This window comes from Cervus canadensis, chromosome 4 (genome assembly GCF_019320065.1).
Source record: "Cervus canadensis isolate Bull #8, Minnesota chromosome 4, ASM1932006v1, whole genome shotgun sequence".
Lineage (NCBI taxonomy): Eukaryota > Metazoa > Chordata > Mammalia > Artiodactyla > Cervidae > Cervus > Cervus canadensis.
Genome location: NC_057389.1, coordinates 80,059,912 through 80,084,094, shown reverse-complemented (window position 1 = coordinate 80,084,094; position 24,183 = coordinate 80,059,912). Strand labels below are relative to the sequence as shown.

The following is a 24,183-nucleotide window of genomic DNA, read 5'->3' as shown; positions in this document are numbered from 1 at the left end:
AGACATGGGCTGGGGTAGCCAGGAAGGAAGGGAAAAGCAGGAGTTACTGAATCATCCTTTAGCAGAGGCCCAAAGATGTAGAAGGCAGCAGTTCTGACAGTTCTAATGAGGGGAAGCGAGCTATCAGTCCACTCAACGTAGATGAACGGCCAGAGTTACTTGTGATTGATTGTTGGCTTAACCATTCTCCTTTAAGGGCAGAAAAGCAACTTGAAACTCCTACTTCTTCCTTCCATGTGGAAAAAAGCACATAATTGGTGCCCCTGGGGGTGATGGGGAGCAGAGGTCCATGTCTCAAACCTCCTCTCTCCTCACAGCCCCACGACCAGACTAGGCCTGGTTTCCATCACTGGCCCCCAGACACAGGCAGTGTCTGTCCAGGGATCCCAGGCAAGGTTTTTTTCCCCTCCTCTCTCTTCTGCGGCTGCCAGGAAAGTGAGGCGGCAGGTGTGCACGCCCATAGGCTGAGCACACGATCCAGCCGGGCGGCCTCATCAGTGACCCTGCCAGTCTTCCCAGGCGCCCTCTAACTCTATGCCAGAGAAGGGGCCACCCAGGCTTTATCACGTAGCAAAATCAGTGCTCAAGGAAGGGGCAGAAAGTTTGCAGAAGACTGGGGCGGGAAAGAGAAGAGACACTGCTAGAAAGAGCCCAGAGAGAAAGCAGGTGCTAGTGCCTGGATGTGAAGGAAAAACACCTCACTTCTTTCTCAAGGGTGTCCCCTGCCTGCAGGAGAGCTTCCGTCTTAGCCACCACCATGAAACTAGAAACACCAGCTCTTTCCAACAACCCCCTCCCCCTGAAAAGCCTAAAAAAGGAGGGAGTCGTGAGGACTCACCGCATGGAAATGGTTCTCTTCTGGTCCTGGGACTCGGCCTCGCTGGACAGGGTGGGAGACAGCGCTGCTGGCGACCTGCATACCTTCTTCTTCTCCTCCACACCATTCTCAGCCTCTGAGCTGGGGAAGAGAAAACGCTTCACCTTAGACATCCAGGGTGGGGAGGAGGGAAAGACGATGACGTGACCTCACTTTTCTGAGAGTGGAATGACCTTCAATCCTGCGACAGGCTGAAGTCAACAGGGGCAGCTGTGCCCTTCCCATCCCTCCATTCCGGCCCCTCCGCTGGTGCCGGAGGAGGAGGAGCTCCGGGTCATGCTGGCTTCAGATACACCTGTAGGTTTATGTGCAGGTAAATGTCTGACTTTGCAGGGACTTGCTGGCTCCCGGGTCTGTGGCCCACGAGCCCTGCACTGCCCAGATCGGCCCTGCCCAGCACGGAGGTGGCAGATCACCTGGAGGCTGGGAGGGCCTCCAGAGCCTGCTCACGTGTGGCCTCCAGCCAGGTGTGAGCCGTCCCCCGGGGAGCCCCCACCCATTTTGTTTGCACTTACGTCACTTATCACCTTTTGTTGTAGTCCTATAGGACTTGACTTGGGTAGCTGCTAATTTCACCAACTGGCTCTCTCAGCAATTACAATCTCTGATTGGCACCACCACCTAGGCCAGGTGGGAATTACTACCCCCATTTCACAGGGGAAGAAACTGAGGCTCTTACATGGTGAATTACTCGCCCCAGTTCATAGAACTTGGCACCTGTCTGAGTTGGGATTCAAACTCAGGTCTGTCCATCTGAGAGGCCTTTGTATAGAAGGCCATTCTCAAATTTTCTCTCTTCGCATCTGTCCATCCTCTTAACCACCTATCTATCCTCTGAACCCTCTTACTAGTTCTGTGATGTGGGACCCCCAGGCTGGGGGGAAAATCTCATTGATCTTTATACTGACCTCAGGGTCTAGGACAATGCTGGTATGTAATCGTGCTTAATGGGCTTTTGGAAAACTAGATCTGACCTCAGTGAAAGAGCAAGAAGAGGGGACAATAAGTCAGAGGGCTGCATGCTGAACCATTAATGGATGCAGGAGGGCCAGTGCGGTAGACACAGGAAAAAAGTTCCCACAACCTAGTGAAGTAAGTTGAATAAACCAAAAAAAGAAAAAGAAATCCAGTCGAGAGTCCCTCTTTAAGTAGGGAGACAAAGTGTGTGTGGAACTTCAATAATCCACTTCAGCATTCCTTCAAATATTTATCAAGTTCTCTGAAGGGTCAGATTGAGGCCCATCCTGCATAGCACCTTTGAGGACTCAGAAAGAGCCATGCCCAGTCAAAGGCACCCATGAAAAGGTGCTGTCTGTCTGACTGTAGCCCTGTGGACACATGGCCAGCCAGAGAAACGGTGCCCCTCGCTCTGGGCAGAAAGAGCCCAGGGCCAAGATGTGGAGGAAGCAAAGTGGCCGGATGTCAGCCCCTCCTGGCCTCACCTGTCCTGACCAGGCACTTGAGTGCAGTGCGGGGCCCTCAGCTTTCACCAAGTGGGTGCCTCTGATGCAGGGCCCCTAGCTTAGCCCTGACAGAATTAGAGACCCTGCCTCCAGGCCAGCCCACTCAAGCCTTGCCTGTCAATGACAGAACATCCAGGTATGCACAGGTTAAAACGGCTTCTATAGAGAGTCTCCACCCTTCTCGTCCCTAACCTGCCGCCTGGTCTCCAGCACTGGTCCTCCCAGGAAGGCCCTCCTCAGCCACACAAACTCCCCAGAACCTCCCAGCCCAGTCACCCCAGCTTTGCTGTTGCTGTCTCTATAACTCACCGGACCCTCCTTGATTCATGCCGTGGACTGTTAACTTTTTTCTCCCAACTGGCTTATCAATCCAACTTTGAGACTGAGTTCCTTAAAAGCAGGGAACTTCTGTTTTTTTTCCACTACACTCGATTCAGCACTTTGCTTACTGTGGTCACTTGCCGGTGTTGATCGATATGGGATTGACAATGATTGATTCTGTAATGCCTAAAGCGAAAGTGCAATTCATCTACGGGCCAATTCAATTTGGGGTTTTTGTTTACTCAAAGACGCTAAGGAAACTCAAGCAAGCTAATTCCTAACACTGGTGAGATGATTCTTGGAAGCACCCCTTATCCCAGAGGTCGTCTTGTCAGTAGCAGACTCTAGCTGCTAAAATCCGAAAAGCAGAGACTTGCCTGTGCTTGAGTGAGGAGGGTACAGGGAAAGAAAGAAACCACTTCCTCAGGGCCTCTCAGTCACTGTAAAGTCAGTCAGTGAGGCCGAACTCTCACTGACAAGGGAGATGAAATAACACGTCTCACTGAAGTCATGAAAACAAGGAAATCAGTTTAAAAAACAAAACAAAACAAACAAACCAGAAACAAGAAGGTTCTTTCAAGGACAGTGACTTAACTAAAAAAAATTAGTTAGAATTAACTAAAAAAAAAAAAAAAAGCCAAGTCAACGATCCTTTTCTCTCAACAAAAGCTTGTTTATGGTGTTTATGGGTCCCTGCTGGCCCAGCAGGATATTCAGAGCCTAGCGGTGTGAGACGGATAAATGAGTTTCAGTTTTAAAGAAGCACAGAAGCGGGAGAAGATGCTGGGAACAGGGGATCCATCTTCACCTGATATTAGCAGGTTATTTCTTCTCCAGTCTCGAACCCAATTTAAGCTTCAGTTATGGGCCCTGAAAGCTTCTCAGTAGGGAGTTTCTGAGCAATTGCCATCAATAGACAAGGGTGGCAATGCTTGGGAGACAAGGCAGACACACTCATACTAACCAAGCCTGACTTTACCTGCTAGGCAGCAGCATATGTATTACCAGCTAGATGGTTTCAATAAGACACTGCCAGACACTGTTACACAATCTATAAATTAAAAAAACAGGCTGACAATCCCTATCAGCAGTCTGATATTCCTTACTTCCTAGACCTCATTAGTTTGGTGATGAGTTGATTCAGACTTCACAATGTTTCAGAATTAGAATTTTTTTTTCATTTATTTTTATTAGTTGGAGGCTAGTTACTTTACAATATTGTAGTGGTTTTTGCCATACATTGACATGAATCAGTCATGGATTCACATGTGTTCCCCATCTCAAGCCCCCCTCCCACCTGTTTCAGAATTAGAATTTTTATGTGGAGTCCACTATTACTCCTCCTGGAAAGTCTCTCTCTTCGTTTAGAGTAAACTCAACACCTCTCTCCTGTCGCGTCTATATCTCCCAGGCCCTTTGCTTCTCCTGCTGAGGCTGTGTTGTACTCAGGCACCATCACATCTCACTGATGATTAGGTTCTGTCTCAGGTGAATGATTATGCTGTTATCTCAGATAAATGCAAACAAGTGCCTCACTCTGGTTCAGTCCAGGAAGCTGTGTTCCTTCCTAATTACAGTGATAAACCCGTGTTTGTCTCCCTTCCAGTTAAATTAGTCTAAGCTTGGGCATCAAAAAGGTCACTAAATCCCTTTATGGTAGTACCAGTGAGATAGTTTTACATCCACTATCATTTAAAAAACTCCCTGATTATCATTTCTCGAAACCACAGTCTTGCCCAACAAAGGTGAAGAAGTGACTTGAAGATAGCATGTGCTTCACCAGAAAATAAAATCCTGGAAACCGGATGGTCATGATTAAGCTCAGGTCTGTGAAAGCAGAGTGACACCGAAACCCTGTGCTGAAAACTGGGCTGCCCCGGACTTGCCAAGATCTGTAGCCTCAGACGTGTTTTCAGTATGCTGCCTGCTTGGTGACCCTGCAGCCGGCGGGCAAGAGGGGCAGGACTTGGAAAGCAGAGCGATGGGCTGTAGGGACAGAGGAGGACTCTGGGGACCACTGGGCAGCAGCCACACAGCAAACAGAGATGATCAGAGTAGCCGAAAGCAGGAAGCAGCATGGGGTGCACACGGTGAGGAGCTGGTGATGGAAATCAGTACCTCTCCAAGACCTCTCAGCCTCGCCCTAGCAAAGTAAACTCAATCTAGTTTGGGAGCAAGCTAGATTTTTGTAAGTCAGGAAGAATGGTCTTTCATTTACAATTCGGATGGAAGTATATCTTCATCTGGAAACTTTACATTGTGTTTATCTATTGACATATTTATTCCTGAATAGGTATGAGAAGCACAAGACAAATGGAAAAACAAATCTCCCTTGTGCCCACCCCTGTTTCATGGTCACCCTGTCTCTCTCCAGAGGCACCTACTGTTCCCAGCGCCTGTGTATCCTTCCAGGGAACCTGAGTGCATACCGGTGTGTGTGTGTTTTACGCACAAGTGATAGCATGCTATTCTATGCCCCTGACCCCCTTTTTTTTTTCAACTTATGGCATCTTGGTACTCTTTTCCTATTAGTACCCATAGAGCTTCCTCATTCTTTTTAATGACAGCACAGAGTTCCACTGTAATGGCTGACTTATAATTTAACCAGTTCCTTATTTAGGTGATTTCAGTCTTATCATAAATACAGACAACATTACTAAGAATGTCCTCATATGTTATTATGTCTGAATATATCCATAGGATAATTTCCTGGAAATGAAACTGCTGTGCTAAAATGTACACAAATAAAAAAAAATTTATAGTTATTGCCAAATTGCCTTTAGTAAAGGCTTTGTGACTCACACCCATAATATGTATCAGAGTTTACACATTTCTACCAAAGTGTTAAACTTAAAAAATAATTCAGAGTGCCTAGCACAGAGATTAACAATTTTACCAATGACTAGTTTTTTTTTAATGTTAAAATTTTTGATCTCTACAAATGTGAGAGGTAAAAAAAAAAAAAAACAACCCATTATAGTTTTGATTTGATTTACATTTCTCTTCTGATGAGTAAGGCTGAGAATATTTTCATATATGTGTTCTTTATTTCCTGTTTTGCAAATTAGCAGTTTGTATGTACATTTTGCCAATTTTTCTAATGGGCTGCTGTTAGAAACATTTAGGGAAAACAGTTCTGATCATAACTGCATCACCAAATTCTTGGCAATATCCTAGAATTGACTTTTTAAATAAACAAACATTTAGAAAAGTTAAATGGATATTAGAGGTCAGCATAACGTTAAAACATTAATGACACATTAAATTTTCCTTTTTTCTTGATAAGCTTACTGGCAGATTTTAAAAAGGAAAGCCAGAAACATAGTTGGTTTTGGCAAAACCTGTGATGAAACCTGACAGGCTTCCAGTTCAGGATGGCGAACAGGAGCACAGATGTTTGCCTCTTCTTTCTGAGGCCTGTTAAAATGAGAAATAATAATCCTGCTTACAATAATGGTGGAAAACCATCCACAGAAGAGTGATTTCTCCACATTCTGGAAAATGAAAGCGAAGTACAACATGAACTCATGTGGCAAAGCAGAGGAAGTTGTATTTTAAAATTTGGGCATCAATGGAAGATAAGAGAATAGTAACCTATTTCTCAGAATCCAATAAGGTGCTATAACAGGAGGATGTAAGAAGTGTGGAAAACATTAAACAAAATTAAAGGTGTGTGTGTGGGTGCTCAAAAGCTCTGCCCATCCTCCACCTCGTGCTTCCCCCTGACCACCCCGCAACATCAAAATGTCAGACAGTCAGCTACTTAGCCTGTGAGAAAAAAAAAATATTAGAAGGGTTGTCAACTTAAAAAAATGACTAACTTAGCAGCAGAAAATCAGGGTACCTAATATGGAGGCTGAAACCCCAGAATAAATCCCGTCTCTTCTTTCCATTTTGAACAAAGTGGTCCCAAGCTAGGTACCAACTCCCTATCCATGTTCTATTGAACTACTCTAATTCCTCATCTGACCCCTCACTGCCCACCAGTCCCTCATTCTTATATATGAAATGACAGCAAAGGATTGCCAGACACTTGAAGAAAATCTGAAGTCTTAAGGAAAAGACCAGGATAAACCAACAAGAAGGTAAAAACACTAGAAAACTGACTTCAGAGAACAGAAGAAAATAAACAAGCAAACAAAAAACAGAAACCCCAAACCCTCTAATTAATATCTTCAGAGAGAAGACAGAACTCATAAAACAGACCACAATATTATGCAAGAGGATTGAGTTCAAATCCTTACTAGCCTACAAAGCACTTCCAGATCTGCCCTTGCTGCCCCTCCGGATCCCTCTAACACCCTTTTCTCAGTTCATGCTCCCACAAGAAAATCTGTGCACTGGCTGTTCCCTCTGTCTGGAATGCTGTTGTCCCCATAAAGGGCAACACATAATTTTCTCTCTCCTTTCCCTCAAGTCATTACTCAAATATTATGTCCTCAAGAAACACCTGGAGTAACAGACAAATTTGGCCTTGGAGTACAGAATGAAGCAGGGCAAAGGCAAATAGAGTTTTGCCAAGAGAACGCACTGGTCACAGCAAACACCCTCTTCCAACAACACAAGAGAAGACTCTACACATGGACATCACCAGATGGTCAACACCGAAATCAGATTGATTATATTCTTTGCAGCCAAAGATGGAGAAGCTCTGTACAGTCAGCAAAAACAAGACCAGGAGCTGACTGTGGCTCAGATCATGAACTCCTTGTTGCCAAATTCAGACTTACATTGAAGAAAGTAGGGAAAACCACTAGGCCATTCATGTATGATCTAAATCAAATCCCTTATGATTATACAGTGGAAGTGAGAAATAGATTTAAGGGACTAGATCTGATAGAGTGCCTGATGAATTATGGACGGAGGTTCGTGACACTGTATAGCAGACAGGGATCAAGACCATCGCCAAGAAAAAGAAATGCAAAAAAGCAAAATGGCTGTCTGAGGAGGCCTTACAAATAGCTGTGAAAAGAAGAGAAGCGAAAAGCAAAGGAGAAAAGGAAAGATATACCCATTTGAATGCAGAGTTCCAAAGAATAACAAGGAGAGATAAGAAAGCCTTCCTCGGCGATCAAAGCAAAGAAATAGAGGAAAACAACAGAATGGGAAAGACTAGAGATCTCTTCAAGAAAATAAGAGATACCAAGGGAACATTTCATGCAAAGATGCACACAATAAAGGACAGAAATGGTTTGAACCTAACAGAAGCAGAAGATATTAAGAAGAGGTGGTAAGAATACACAGAAGAATTATACAAAAAAGATCTTCATGACCCAGATAATCACGACTGTGTGATCACTCACCTAGAGCCAGACAGCCCAGAATGTGAAGTCAAGTGGGCCTTAGGAAGCATCACTATGAACAAAGCTAGCGGAGGTGATGGAATTCCAGTGGAGCTCTTTCAAATCCTAAAAGATGATGCTGTGAAAGTGCTGCACTCGATATGTCAGAAAATTTGGAAAACTCAGCAGTGGCCACAGGATTGGAAAAGCTCCGTTTTCATTCCAATCCCAAAGAAAGGGAATGCCAAAGAATGCTCAAACTACAGCACAATTGCACTCATCTCACATGCTAGTAAAGTAATGCTCAAAATTCTCCAAGCCAGGTTTCAACAGTACGTGAACCGTGAACTTCTTGATGTTCAAGCTAGTTTTAGAAAAGGCAGAAGAACCAGAGATCAAATTGCCAATATCTGCTGGATCATCAAAAAAGCAAGAGAGTTCCAGAAAAACATCTATTTCTGCTTTATTGACTATGCCAAAGCCTTTGACTGTGTGGATCACAACAAACTGTGGAAAATTCTTAAAGAGATGGGAATACCAGACCACCTGACCTGCCTCTTGAGAAATCTGTATGCAGGTCAGGAAGCAACAGTTAGAACTGGACATGGAGCAACAGACTGGTTCCAAATAGGAAAAGGGGTACGCCAAGGCTGTATATTGTCACCCTGCTTATTTAACTTATATGCAGAGTACATTATGAGAAATGCTGGGCTGGATGAAGTACAAGCTGGAATCAAGATTGCTGGGAGAAATCTCAATAATCTTAGATATGCAGATGACACCACCCTTATGGCAGAAAGTGAAGAAGAGCTAAAGAGTCTCTTGATGAAAGTGAAGGAGGACAGTGAAAAAGATGGCCTACAGCTCAATATTCAGAAAACAAAGATCATGACATCTGGTCCCATCACTTCATGGCAAATAAAAGGAGCAACAGTGGGAACAGTGGCAAACTTCATTTTTTGGGGCTCCAAAATCACTGCAGATGGTGACTGCAGCTATGAAATTAAAAGATCCTTATTGGAAGGAAAGTTATGACCAATCTAGACAGCTTATTTAAAAACAGAGACATTACTTTGCCAACAAAGGTCCGTCCAGTCAAGGCTATGGTTTTTCCAGTAGTCATGTATGGATGTGAGAGTTGGAGTATAAAGAAAGATGAGCACCAAAGAATTGATGCTTTTGAAGTGTGGTGTTGGAGAAGACTCTTGAGAGTCCCTTGGACTGCAAAGAGATCCAACCAGTCTATCCTAAAGGAAATCAGTTCTGAATGTTCACTGGAAGGACTGATGTTGAAGCTGAAACTCCAATACTTTGTCCACCTGATATGAAGAGCTGACTCCCTGGAAAAGACCCTGATGCTGGGAAGGATTGAGGGTGAGAGGAGAAGGGGACGACAGAGGATAAGATGGTTGGATGGCATCACTGATTGAATGGGCATGAGTTTGAGTAAACTCCAGGAGCTGGTGATGGACAGGGAGGCCTGGAGTGCTGCAGTCCATGGAGTCGCAAAGAGCTGGACACAACTGAACGACTGAATTGCACTGAACTGAATGAGACCTATTTATGTAATCAAAGGGTTGGAAAATAGCATCAAGATACAGAAATTTGAAAAAAGAAAAATTAAGAGGGAAAAACAAGACATGTTTAAGCCAGGTACTTCTATATCAAATGAACAGGCATTCTAATCAGAAAAAAAAGAGAAAGGATTATTAAACAAAAAATATGAGTGGTAAAGAGGTCAAAGAAGGGCAGAGGTTCCTAACTTCTTATTCTAGAAAGTTGGGAGTCAAATTAATTTCACAAGATATTTTGATCAAGGTGTTTTTTTAAGAGGCAAATGAATGAAAATAGGAAGAGAGGCAAGCAGGGAAGTTAGTATAAATGAGTTGATACTTTTGTTCCATCAAAACAGGAAGCTGAGAGAGAAAGTAGAGAATTAGAACAGGATGCATATATTTTTACAGATAATGAAGTAACACTACCATTAAAATCAAGCACAGTTAAAACTTATTGGGGAGGCAGATGAAAAACTTAGCAGTTTTTTTTTTTTTTCTGGAGTAAGGCAGCAGAAAGAAGCAAATTAAATTGTTGTTAAGTTTGGTTCTTAATGAGAGAGGGCTGTGTTTAGACTTTATTTGGTTGGTGGATTGGGAATTAATAGATTTTTAGACAGAAGGAATGAAACGATGAAGATGAGATATTACTCAGTGCTTACCTCTCTGGCACATACATCACAAGCAGCCTGATGATATATGTGCTCATGGAGGGTTGCACTCGCATCAATGTACAAGAACAGGGAAGGGGCGCAGGTGGGGGCTGGAGACAGTGAGAAAACATTAAGGCAGATGGGGGAGGAGTTTGACCTCGAGAGGGGCAGACACTGGAGAGATAATCGAGAGATAACACCAGATCAAGTGGGAGAATAGGCAACGGAGAGGAACATCCAAGATAACCCAAAGGTTATCTGGGGAGTGGAGAAGATCAGCACCACCAGGGATAGTTACAGGGAACACAAGAAGAACTGTAGTTTTGTGGGAGTGATTTTGCAAATCTAGTTTGCCATATAATAGACATATATTGGTAGCAGGTAAAAAACTATATATGAAAACTAGCAGAGCCCAGAGAACAACAACAAAAAGATACTGTCTTCGCAGAGGAAGGTTTCTGTCAGTTGGAAATGAGTTCTGTTGAGTCCCAAGCACACTGTCATAGGGAGTGAACGTGAAAGATGCTCAGTCAGGTCTGACTCTTTGAGACCCCATGGACTATACAGTTCATGGAATTCTCCAGGCAAGAATACTGGAGTGGGTAGCCTTTCCCTTCTCCAGGGGATCTTCCCAACCCAGGGATCAAACGTAGGTCTCCTGCATTGCAGGCAGATTCTTTACCAGCTGAGCTATCAGGGAAGCTCTAAATCTTAGCTGCAATATCAGAGCTGGAGGAATGGCTGAGCACAGACCACCAACTGGCCCCAACACGGCCCTTGAACCTGGTTCCATGAACAACCACATGATTCATTCCTACCTTTATATCTACTCCCAACTCTATTTTCAGCATTACTGGTTGGGGCACAGACTTGGATTACTGTGCTACTGAATGGTTTGCCATGGAAACGAACAGAGATCATTTTGTCATTTTTGAGATTGCATCCAAGTACTGCATTTCGGACTCTTTTGTTGACTTATGATGGCTACTCCATTTCTTCTAAGGGATTCTTGCCCACAGTAGTAGATATAATGGTCATCTAAGTTAAATTCACCCGTTCCAGTCCATTTTAGTTCGCTGATTCCTAAAATGCCAATGTTCACTCTTGTCATCTCCTGTTTGACCACTCCGAATTTGCCCTGATTCATGGACCTAAGACTTCAGGTTCCTATGCAACACTGTTCTTTACAGCATCAGACTTTACTTCTATCACCAGTCACATCCACAACTGGGTGTTGTTTTTGCTTTGGCTCCGTCTCTTCATTCTTTCTGGAGTTATTTCCCCACTGTTCTCCAGTAGCATATTGGGCACCTACCAACCTGGGGAGTTCATCTTTCAGTGTCCTATCTTTTTTCCTTTTCACACTGTTCACAGGGTTCTCAACACAAGAATACTGAAGCAGTTTGCCATTCCCCTTTCCAGTGGACCACATTTTGACAGAACTCTCCACCAGGACCCGTCTGTCTTGGGTGGCCCTACATGGCATGGCTCATAGTTACACCAAGTTAGACAAGGCTGTGGTCCATGTCATCAGTTTGATTAGTTTTCTGTGATTGTGGCTTCCCAGGTGGCTCAGACGGTCTGCCAGCAATACGGGAGACCCAGGTTTGATCCCTGGGTTGGGAAGATCTCCTGGAAAAGGAAATGGCAACCCACTCCAGTACTCTTGCCTGGAAAATTCCACGGATGGAGGAGCCTGGTAGGCTACAGTTCATGGACTGAGAAACTTCACTTTCACTTTCTCTCTGTGATTGTGGTTTTCATTCTGTCTACCCTCTGATAAGAGGCTTATGGAAGCTTCCTGGTGGGAGAGACTGACTGAGGGGGAAACTGGGTCTTGTGCTGATGGGTGGGCCCATGCTCAGTAAATCTAATCCAGTTTTCTGTTGATGGGCGGGGCTGGGTTCCCTCCCTGTTGTTTGACCTGAGGCTACACTACGGTGGAGGTGATGAAGACAATGGAATTCATGCACTGCTGCACTCAGCGCCCCCATCCTGCTCAGGGGGCCACCGCTGACCCACGCTGCCACTGGAGACTCTTGGACACTCATGGGCAAGTCTGGGTCAGTCTCTTGTGGGGTCACAGCTCCTTTCTCCTGGGCCCTGGTGTGCACAAGGATTTGTCTGTGCTGTTCAAGAGGCACAAGATTTAGAAAAGGCAGAGGAACCAGAGATCAAATTGTCAGCATCCGCTGGATCCTCAAAAAAGCAAGAGAGTTCCAGAAAAACATCTACTTCTGCTTTCTTGACTATGCCAAAGCCTTTGACTGTGTGGATCACAACAAACTGTGGAAAATTCTTAAAGAGGTGGGAATATCAGACCACCTGACCTGCCTCCTGAGAAATCTGTATGCAGGTCAAGTAGCAACTGTTAGAACTGGACATGGAACAACAGACTAGTTCCAAATAGGAAAAGGAGTACATCAAGGCTGTATATTGTCACCGTGCTTGTTTAACTTATATGTAGAGTACATCATGCGAAATGCTGGGCTGGATGAAGCACAAGCTGGGATCAACCGGGAGAAATCTCAATAACCTTAGAAATGCAGATGACACCAGCCTTATGGCAGAAAGGGAAGAAGAACTAAAGAGCCTCTTGATGACAGTTAAAGAGGAGAGTGAAAAAGCTGGCTTAAAACTCAACATTTAGAAAACGAAGATCATGGCATCTGGTACCATCACTTAATGGCAAATAGATGGGGAAACAATGGAAACAGTGACAGACTATTTTTTTGGGCTTCAAAATCACTGCAGATGGTGACTGCAGCTATGAACTTAAAAGATGCTTGCTCCCTGGGAGAAAAGCTATGACCAACCTAGACAGCATATTAAAAAGCAAAGACATTACTTTGCCAACAAAGGTCTGTCTAGTCAAAGCTATGGTTTTTCCAGTAGTCATGTATGGATGTGAGAGTTGGACTATAAAGAAAGCTGAGCACTGAAGAACTGATGCTTTTGAACTGTGGTGTTGGAGAAGACTCTTGAGAGTCCCTTGAACAGCAAGGAGATCCCACCAGTCCATCCTAAAGGAAATCAGTCCTGAATATACATTGGAAGGACTGGTGCTGAAGCTGAAACTCCAATACTTTGGCCACCTGATGCGAAGAACTGACTCATTTGAAAAGACCCTGATGCTGGGAAAGATTGAAGGTGGGAGGCGAAGGGGATGACAGGGGATGAGATGGTTGGATAGGATCACCGATTCGACGGACATGAGTTTGAGCAAGCTGTGGGAGTTGGTGATAGACAAGGAAGCCTGGCGTGCCGCAGTCCCTGGGTTGCAAAGAGTTGGACATGACTGAGTGACTGAGCTGAACTGAATTCTGTTTTCCTTGATTTTCTTTCAAAGCCTAAGGCAACTCACATAACTTCAAAGTGTGTTCAAATATCAAGATTTTGATTCTGAAGGAAGAGAAGCCCAACTCAAACTGGCTTATGTTTTTATTTTTAAAAAGCCACCCACAAGGGCTTCCGTCACTGCTGTAAGATGAAGTTAACAGTAGAGAAGAGCTGTAGCTGCAGCCATGTCCCTTCAACCTGGGAGACACACAGCGGCGATCTCCAGGGTCTCCCTCTCCAAGTCTTCTCGGACATCAATGCCCCATTCATCCCCCTGAGACACTGCCTCCATTATGTCATGCCCCTGTTCCAGAACTAACAACGCTTCCCATTGAGCATCAGAATGAGGCATCTGGATGTGAGTCAAGACTCTCCAGAGTTTTGCAGTCTCTCTCTACTTTCTGAAATGACTCCTCCATTCCGGCCCTGTTGGTCCTCTCACCGTGGTGGTTTAGTTGCTAAGTTGTGTCTGACTCTTGCAACCCCATGGACTGTAGCCTGCCAGGTTCCTCTGTCCATGGGATTCTCCAGGCAAGAATACTGAAGTGGGTTGCCATTCATTTCTCCAGGGGATCTTCCCAACCCAGAGATAGAACCAGGGTCTCCTGCATTGCAGGCAGATTCTTTACTGATTGAGTCACCAGGGAAGCCCATAGCCTTGCTTATGTGTTTCATCCTTCCTCTGTGTATGGCTCTTGGCTCGTCTAGCCTAGACTGTCCTTTCTGCTCCTTCCTAACGACCCACAACTATTCATGGTTCCATGCCCAGGACATGTCCCTCTTGATATTAGCCCCTATCTCTTTACCTCTAATGTCTGGACATAAAAAAATTATATAATTAATATTCACTGACTGGACAATTTTGAGTATGTATAAAGTTCAGAACAATAATCAGTATTGGAAAAGGGGCTTGAGCTTAAATTTAATCTCAAGAACTATGTAGAAAACTCCTTCCCAAGTGTGATTTTAAATCCTGTTGGAAGAGGACCAGGTGGAAGGTGGAAGAGGGGAGAAAAAGTCGTCTTTTCCTTTCATTGATTCAGCATTGTGTGCAAACTTATCTTTCAAACTGATCATTAGTTAGGTGAGTAATAATTTGAAATATATGAAAACTGACTGTCTTCATTGTCAGAAGAAACAACAATTGTAAGCAAAATAATAATCAAACTAAATAACTTCTCGACAGTAGTATTTTGAGGCCAAGCACAACTGGAAAACAACAAAAAAAAGTGACGAGAAAATGCATCAAGGAGACAGCAATTGACTTTTCCAATTTCCAGGAAAAAAGTAGATTGATGTTGCTGATAGCTCTGTTTTGTTATTTATACCCTCAGCATGTAAACAGGATTTTGTATAGTACATTGCTCATGCTAACAAAGTTTCTAAAATATATATATCTCCTTCAAACTAATAATCTTCCCAGGGCAAGGACTTTAAATATTTTTTTGTATTTCTATCTCTACTCTTGTTTTGAAAGTGTTCTTCCACCAACTGACACTTTTAATTTACCTAAGATATGTTAAAGGAAATCTATTTAACTAAGGCTTTGGCCAGAAGGGAAGTGTTTGGGAAAGGCCTAGATTTTTAAAAGTGTAATGAGAAACTTACCAAAACAGAAAGATAAGAGTGAAAATTTCAGGTAGGGCATGAAATTCAGGAAATTGCAACCCACTCCAATATTCTTGCCTGGAGAATCCCATGGACAGAGGAGCCTGGTGGCCGACAGTCAGCGGGGTCACAAAGAGTCACACACGACTCAGCAACTAAACAACACAGGATTAACAAATCTTCAGCTATATGACAAATATTCAAAAAATCATAAATATCAAATAAGACTGGAAATTACTCAGGTACTGTAGATTAAGCACACACAGAAGAAAACAAAACCCACTGTCAAAACCACCCCATTAAAATTCAGAATAAAAAAAATGTTAAGACCTCTATTTTGGGTTTTCAGAAGTAAGTGGAATCCTTCTCTCAGCAGATCAGTTTGGAACCCCATTTTAAAAGAACAGAGGATCAAGAACTGGGAGGATGAGGATTTCAGGCAAAGTCATAAAAACTTTACAGTATGCAAAGGAGAAAAAAAAAGAACAAGTGCCTTGTATATCAAGAATGCCAATGAGAAGGTATTTGTAGTGTTAGAATCTGGGAGGTGAGTAGGATTACAAAGAACTGGGTGTCTGAGGTGCTGGTCTTAAGCCTGGAGGGATGAGGGTACAGTTGAGCAGAGGAGCTCTGAGATTGTGAGAGATTAACAGAGCTCTGCCACGGTCTCCTGAAATGAGGCTCAGCTTTATGAAAATGCTCCTCCTAAGAAGACTGATGTGTATTTTCTGATACGTGGGTACTGGAAGAGAATCATGTTAGGGAGTTCCATTTTAGAGGCACTCTTCCAGGAAAGAGAAGGAATGAGGACCAGGTGGTAAATGGGAAAAGGAAGAAGAGGGAGAGACACCCCAAAGGGATAGAGTCTTAGTAAACTGCATTGGTAGAACAGTGTTTTATGTTCACAGAAATTCCTTTTGAGTTAGACTTCCTTTCTCTTGTTACCATACCTACAGTAATAACTTTTATCTGGAGAGCAAGAGAGACAGAATGTACCATGCCAGAAACGCATGTATTTAGCCAGAAGGGAATATTTTACCTATGAATAGCACAGTAATATTTAAGGTTAAAGAAAACTGTAAAACTACAAGGCCATTTAGAAGCCGACTTGGGAAGAGAGAAACATTTGCTTTGTTTTCAGGAATCCTGGTCCCTGTGGAGACCAGCTGTGCTCCTCCGGCCTTAGCTATTGCAGGAGGTGCTTGGACTGGAAGCATTGGCCATGTGAGCTGTCTCCTACTACCCTGGTGGCCATCTGTGATGACTTAAGTGCTTTCTTTCCTCTTATACCCTTCATTTCCTGGAATGCTATCTTCCTGTTTCATGTAGGGGAGGAGGAGAAAAGATCAAACACCAGAGAGCTGAAAGACCAAGGTACGCAGGCATTGCAACAGAGTTAAAAGTTGCCACAAGAGTCCAAAATAGTACCAGAGAGCCATCTAGAAACGTATTTCTCCTTTGATTCCCCCACTTAAAACTGGCAGAACCACTGTCTCACTGTCCTGTATTCTGATCTCAGGGTGCAGAACTACATGTGTACGAGGACAGCTCAGGATGGAGCGCACGGGAATTTCCCAGAGGTCACTGGGAAACGCCACATCATTCCAGTGATGAAACCGGACATGGGACCTTATGGATGCCACTACCGCAGGTGAAGATTCTCTCTGCTTGAATGCTAGACAGTATTACTGAAACTCAGGATTGCTTCTTAATGAAAAACTAATGGGACTCAATTTCTAAAGAAGAGAGATGCTATCACTTTTTAAAAAATGGGAAAACTTTACATTAGAGAAAACAGTTTTGTGTAAAAGGCTTTGGTTTAACCAAAACACTTCCAAACTAGATATACTTAAGGGAAGAACAGTTCATGCTACCCCATGGTGAAAATAAAAGAGTACATTTTTAGTTATTTCAATATGGAATTCCATAATTATATAATATATATGATATAAATAGTATATCATATATCAGAATATTATTGATGTCATAAAAATACATATTACATGCTATATAATATCATGTGTTACCTAATATGTAATTGATATATGTATCAAAATATGGAATAATTGTAGAACTAGGAACTCTGTTGAAAAATGCTTATAATTATAATTAATGTAATTTATACATAATAATGAGTACCTCTTTCAAGGAAATAAACAGTAAAAGTCTAATAAATCTTACATCTGGCTCTCTAATCGCGCGGCAAGCCTTCAAGATGGCGCTGAAGAAAGACAAGAAGCCTAAGAAGTCAACCTGGAAGTTTAATTTGGATATTACTCATCCAGTAGAAGATGGAATTTTTGATTCTGGAAATTTTGAACAGTTTCTGCGGGAGAAGGTTAAAGTGAATGGAAAAACTGGAAATCTTGGGAACGTCGTTCACATTGAACGCTTCAAGAATAAAATCATAGTCGTTTCTGAGAAACAGTTCTCTAAAAGGTATTTGAAGTACCTTACCAAGAAATACCTTAAAAAGAACAATCTTCGTGATTGGCTTCGTGTGGTTGCATCTGACAAGGAGACTTATGAGCTTCGTTACTTCCAGATTAGTCAAGATGAAGATGAATCTGAGTCTGAGGACTAGATGATGCCATCCTTTATAGGGCTTTGCTTGCTAACAAAACACATTAAGCATACAAAAAAAAGAAACATCTTGAAATGGACCTTTAGCTTATCAGTGAATAAAAAACATTACTCTGTAAAACATTCATCTTTTATTTAAGTGTATGCTGTTTATATGGTGCTGGCTTTCCTTTAATACTTTTTTATATTTTTATTGGAGTGTAGTTGATTTACAGTGTTGTGTTAGTTTCAGGTATATAGCAAAGTGAATGTGTAAATAAGCTTTTGTTCCCCACCCCCCCCAAATACTTTGTATAAGTAGTATTTAAATAGCTTATAGCTAGTGTAATTTCAGGATTTCTGTAATGTACTGATTTTACAGATATCCTCAAGTTAAAAGTATATAGCAAAAATACAATTTGGGGTGTAAGTATATAATAAAATATTTAGATTTGAAAAAAAAAAATCTTACATCTGATATCCTATTTCCTATCCTTTCTCTCTCCCACTACAAATATGCATTTTCTCTACCTGTGCTAAAATATATATTGTTTTGGAAAACATCTATGCTTGGCCCCTCCGCTCTTCCTTCCCACACCCTCCTCCTGGATTTTCCAGATGACTTTACACTTGCATTGTTCTTCTCAAACAGCATTCGCACCCTCACCACCACGCCATATGCGTCCTCATGCCAACCTGATGAGGCAGGTATGTAAGACAGATGTTATCCATATTTCACAAATAAGGAAACTGAGAGCCTTGAGTGACCAAAGAACAACCTGAGTGATTGGAACCTCCATTGTTCTAATATTTGACTATCCCTCTCCTACCAAAGCTAGTCAGAAACCAAGACCTGTGGATTGTACGTCCTTAACATACTCCAGTTATGACCCCTTCTGCTCTTCCCCAGTTCTACTGGGTTAGCTAGGGTCCTCAGTGTCTCCTGTTCAGACTCCTAAACTTCCCCACCTCATCTGAATGATATCCAACACTTTCTCCTTCCATCTGTGTGGAAGATCACAGTCCTGTGACCTTTGAAAAGCCCAAATATACTGTAATATTCATATCATCTCCCCAGCCTCACCTCATTTAAAAGCCTTTTTGTTCTCCACTGCCTACAGGACCAAACTGAAGCTGAGTACCGGAGGCATTCTGCAATCTGGAGCCTCCTCATGGCATTCAGCCTGTTGCCATGTTCTGTCCAGCCCGGTGCTCGGGCTGCACAAGCCTTCTTTCATGGTCCTGGCAAGCACTGGTCATCTTCCAGGATTTAGCTCTGGCTGGGCCACCTCCCACAGGAAGCCTTCCCCAATCCTCTCTGTGCCCTGAGGACCAACCCTCCTGTACTTAATGATTCTCCCCAGTACCCTAAAAGGTGACTGCCATGGAAACTGTATGCTTTACTATGGGCTTTAAGAATTGTGACTGGGCTACTATTTGTTCACCTTTACTCCTAGACCATAAGCCATGGAGGGCAGGGCCTGGGTCTTATCTACCTCTGTATGGGATGTGGGGGTGGGGGTCGGGGAGGGGGGACTCTATTCATTTCATGCTCCTTACATCACAACTCAGACCAGGTATTCTTATTTCTAGCCCAGAACCCTTTTTAACTACACAGACCTTATATATAGCAATACCAAGCGATATACTCCACTGTGAATTTCCTGGACTCAGGAAAACTGGCATGGGAAAGACCAGGGAACTTTTCTGTTGGGTGCTGGCTCATGTTTGGCAAACTTAGACTTAAACTAGTCAAGGGCAGCTTCAGTGAGGCCATGGCCTGCCTGTTTCAAGCAGATCTTTGCCAGACAAAGATCTGACAAACTGAACCTGCAAATGTTGGGGGCAGAGAAGAAACATTTCCATTGCGAAGCTTCACCATTCCCTCCTCCCAAACTGGGTGAAAGGTAATGGATTCTGCCTTAGGAAGAGCAAATGAGCTGTCATACAGCGGGGAGGGGCCGTTACACCTTAAGAAGCTTTACTTTAAGAGTTTAAAGGGCAATGCTTGGTTATTGCAGATTCTAAGAAACAGGAAGAGAACAGGATTGCTTTTCTTCATTGTACATCTCTGAACTGGATTAAGGCTCAAGGAGAGGAATCAATGCTGTGCCTTTCTAAGAGTGACCCAATGCATGGTTTCTAGGAGTGGCATCTTCATAAGGGATGCTTATCATATTTCAGTGTCTTAATAAGAGCCTGACTTTCTCATCTCCACACCAGATCCTCCCTTCCACAGCATGTGTTACAAGCTGCCCTGCACAGAGCTGCTGTCACATCAAACCTGATTTTAGAAAACACATTCTGTTTTCATTAAAAAAGGAGGGGGGCATAAAGGAGTTTAGAAAAATGTATGCATCTTTCTATTTGACCAATGAAGCTAGGTGGCACTGACAAGAGGAATAGTGGCAATTTTTGAAGATCGGGCATAGATTTCATCAGAAAAACTCGGACTCTCTACTTCTTGGGGTTAATAATTTACATCATGTGTTGTGCAGTGCTTAGCCGCTCGGGCGTGTCCAACTCTTTGCGACACCATGGACTGAGGCCCACCAGGCTCCTCTCTCCATTGGGATTCTCCAGGCAAGAAAACTGGAGTGGATTGCCATGCCCTGCTCCAGGGGATCTTCCCAACCCTGGGATGGAACCCAGGTCTCCCGAATTGCAGGTAAATTCTTCACCAACGGAGCCACCAGTGAAGCCCAAGAATATTGAAGTGGGTAGCCTATCCCTTCTCAGGGGATCTTCCCAACCCAGGAATCGAACCAGGGTCTCCTGCATGGCAGGCAGATTCTTTACCAGCTGAGCTACCAGGAAAGCCCAATTTACATCACAGCTGAGTAATTAAAGCTACCCTTTCACTTACTTTCATAAATGATTGCGAAAATTTCCAACCACCTACTATAAAAATTTTATGAAATAGAGTAGGCAGAAGAATGATTATCTACTCATAGCTCAGATGAGTATCTTGTTTCACCTGTATCTCTGTCCATTCCTCCCACTTCATATTTTTGTGCAACGAACATCTGTAGTTAATACATAGCTGTAAAAGATAAGCATTTTCCAAAAAGATAAACACAATACCAGTAGCACTTAAAAAAGGATTAATTTTGTTAACTAATTGTAATTAACAAAAAACACGTGAAATCTAGCTGTTCTTCAGGGAAGGTTTTGGCATTACAAATTATTATTTTTTAGAATAAACATTTTATTATTTCAGGGTGGAAGACAATTTCTTTCTTTCTTTTCTCTTTTTTTGCCACTCTGTTCGGCGTGTAGGATCTTAGCTCCAACAAGGTACTGAACCTGTCCCCCCTGCAGTGGAAGCACAGAGTCTCAACCACTGGGCCGCCAGGGAAGTCTCTAGCATTATGAATTATTATTGAAGAGTAGCAGAGCATGCCACCCTAAAAGATGTCAATTTGGTATTATATAATGATTTTGAGCTACTTGTAGGTACCTGAAGAACAGCAAATGCCGGGAGGGGCTTTCTCTGAATGTCTCATGTCTGCCTAAAGACAGATTCTCCCAGAGGAACTCAATTGTCATAAATCCCCTCCCCAAGTTTCATCAACCAGGGAGGACTGATTTCATCAGAGAGGAGACTAGGAGCTTACACCACACCTAAACAAATTCTGTCAGAACTATAATACCTCCCCTTTATTCTATGGGCCCTTCATCTTTCCTAAAAATCATTTACTCTCCTCTGGGAGGACTATATCCTCTCTCCTCTTTCTTTCTTAAGATGGTATTTAATCCTGAATTCTACAACCACCTGGAGTTACTCATTTTCCCCTGAAGAATCTCCCAGATACACATGAATTCTACCTGTTAATAAACTTCTCTTTGCTTTTCTCGTGTTAATCTGTCTTGTATTATAGGTGTCTCAGAATCTATCTATCTATCTACCTACCTATATATATATAGCTAAGAACTCAGAAGGGTAGAGAGAAAATTATTTTTCCTGCTGTCCAGTATTTAGGACTGTAGGAACTGAATCATCTCTAAACAGAACTGGATATTTGAGCATCCAATATGGGATCTGGGAGAGTTCACGTTTCCTGTATGAGTCCACGTGGCTGTTGCCAGCTTGTCAGTAGAAGGTACCTACTTGGAATCTTTACTTGATAGGGGTAATTTTTCTCTTGGGAGCCTAGCTACCCTGGCTACTCTGGGGAGAGTAAGGAACAGACATGAATTTCCCTAATCTCAATATGTGGGCCAGATTACGTTTTCTTGGGGGTGAAGGAAAAGAGATTCAAAATTACATGGGTCAACATGAAACAAGCTGTAATTATAAGCAAAGCGCATCCAACTGAACAGCTACCGTAACTCCAGGTGGGGCCGTGGAGTCACGCCTGTAGCCTGCCTGCGCCTCATGCAGCAGCTGCTCCTCTCCAGCCTCCCCCAGCTCACATCCAAAGGATAGCCTCGAGAGAAACCTGAGCAGAGCAGACACAGGTGGTGATGTGATAGTGCGACTGCCCTTTCCTCCAGCCCATCAACACTAGGTGCCAGCGAAGCCTCGGGCTGTCCTGGCACCAAGACTGTCTGGGCTTTCCCACACACCTGCTCCTCTGCCTTTGAGAATTTACAGGGTCAGGTCATACCTCCTGAGCACAGAAGAGTGTCAATTCTGCACCATATAAAAAGCAAGCAGGGTGTAGGTTTGAAACACAATCTGGAGTTCTAGATGCAAAGAGCAGCGCTCTCAAAAGCATTAGATTCTACCTCACACCAGTCAGAATGGCCATTATCAAAAAAGCTACAAACAATAAATGTTGGAGAGGGTGTGGAGAAAAAGGAACCCTTTTGTACAGTTGGTGGGAATGATACAGACTGATACAGTCCCTGTGGAGAACAGTATGTAGGTTCCATAAAAAACTAGGACTAAAACTACTCTATGACCCAGCAATCTCACTACTTGGCACATACCCTGAGGAAACCATAACTGAAAAACACACACGCACCCCAATGTTCATTGCAGCATCAGTTGCAATAGTCAGGACATGGAAGCAACCTAGATGTCTATAGATAGATGAACGGATAAAGAAGTTGCGGTACATATATACAATGCAAAAAACTCAGCCATAAAAAGGAACGAATTTGAGTTGAACTGAGGTGGATGAGCCTAGAGCTTGTTGTACAGAGTAAAGTAAGTCAGGAAGAGAAAAACAAATATCGTATATTAATATATATATGGAATCTAGATTAATCTATATATTAATATATATATGGAATTCCATATATATATATGTGGAATCTAGAAAAATGGTACTGATGAGCCTACTGATATGTGAGGTAACCGTGGGTGTCTCTCCACCACAGCAAGCTCAAAGTCATCACTGTCAACATCTCCACGGGGACAGCAGTAGGTGACTGGGTAGAGGGTGTCTTTGGAAACACAAGAGAACAGAGATGTGAAAGAGGATGTGAGAGGACTCTGTGTCCTCGAGGTTTTGCCTGGATCCTATTTTCTTTTTTTTTTTTTTTAATTTTTCTTTTAACTAACTAATGGAACCCTGGGCTCAGGACACAAATATACAGACTAAAAACAACACGTACCAAAACCAAGACTGAGAAGACAAATTAGGCTAAAAAATGTTTCTCTCCTCCAGGGTGTGTATTTAAGGTGTGCCTGAGCCATATAGTTTCTGGTAAGATCAGTCTGTGAATTTTACAATTTAGTGGTTCTCAAAGTGGGACCTAAGGACCTTCTATCTCAGACCCATCTGTGGTTAGGGGAGGATCTTGTAAAAATGCACGTTCTTAGCCCACCCTTGAAGTCTTATAATCATTAAAATCTTGAAACTACTGAGCTGAGTATCAACCAAGCCAAGATTGCTGAGCCGAGTGGAAAACAGTTGACTTGTTTTTTTTAAACCAGCAATTTTATGATGAGGACTGGAAGAGAACGGTTAATTTATCAACACAAACAAGTACTTCTGGAAAAATAATCCCCCTTACTGATGAACGTGTAATGATAGTTTAGGAATGAAGTTTCTATATTAGTTAAATGAACTATCTAAAATTCTTTGATAGACACAATTACTGGCTGTTTTTCTTTTACTTTGTTTTTTTTTTGCTTTGATTTATGGTTTTAAAAAAACAGAGCAAAAGTAAGATGGAGAAGCTCCATACAGTCAACAAACACAAGACCAGGAGCTGACTGTGGCTTAGATCACGAACTCCTTATTGCCAAATTCAGAATTAAACTGAAGAAAGAAGGGAAAACCACTAGACCATTCAGGTATGACCTAGATCAAATCCCTTACGATTACACAGTGGTAGTGACAAATAGACTGAAAGGATTAGATCTTACAGAGACTGCCTGAAGATCTATGAATAGAGGTTTGTGACACTGTACAGGAGGTGATGATCAAAACCATCCTCCCCCCCAAAATGCAAACAGGCAAATGGTTGTCTGAGGAGGTTTTACAAATAGCTGAGAAAAAAAGAGACGTGAAAAGCAAAGGAGAAAAGGAAAGATAAACCCATTTGAATGCAGAGTTCCAAAGAATAGCA

At 42.8% G+C, this 24,183-nt stretch overlaps 2 protein-coding genes across 7 annotated transcripts in view; one reads left to right on the top strand and one right to left on the bottom strand.

Annotated features, from left to right (window-relative positions):
* Window positions 1-24,183, bottom strand: part of GRAMD2B (GRAM domain containing 2B) — a 118,801-nt gene that overhangs the window by 29,261 nt on the left and 65,357 nt on the right. For 5 of the 6 annotated variants that reach the window (XM_043465931.1, XM_043465930.1, XM_043465936.1 and 2 more), the window contains exon 2: window positions 839-958. In XM_043465931.1, coding sequence (XP_043321866.1) covers window positions 839-958 — 120 coding nt within the window. Of the gene's footprint in view, window positions 1-838; window positions 959-15,096; window positions 15,252-24,183 lie in introns of those variants that run through there. The other variant, XM_043465933.1, reaches the window with a different exon arrangement.
* On the top strand, window positions 17,285-17,797 carry LOC122440103 (60S ribosomal protein L22-like 1). The gene has a single exon (XM_043465937.1). It carries the CDS (start codon window positions 17,312-17,314, stop codon window positions 17,678-17,680), a length of 369 nt encoding a protein of 122 aa, XP_043321872.1. The 5' UTR covers window positions 17,285-17,311; the 3' UTR covers window positions 17,681-17,797.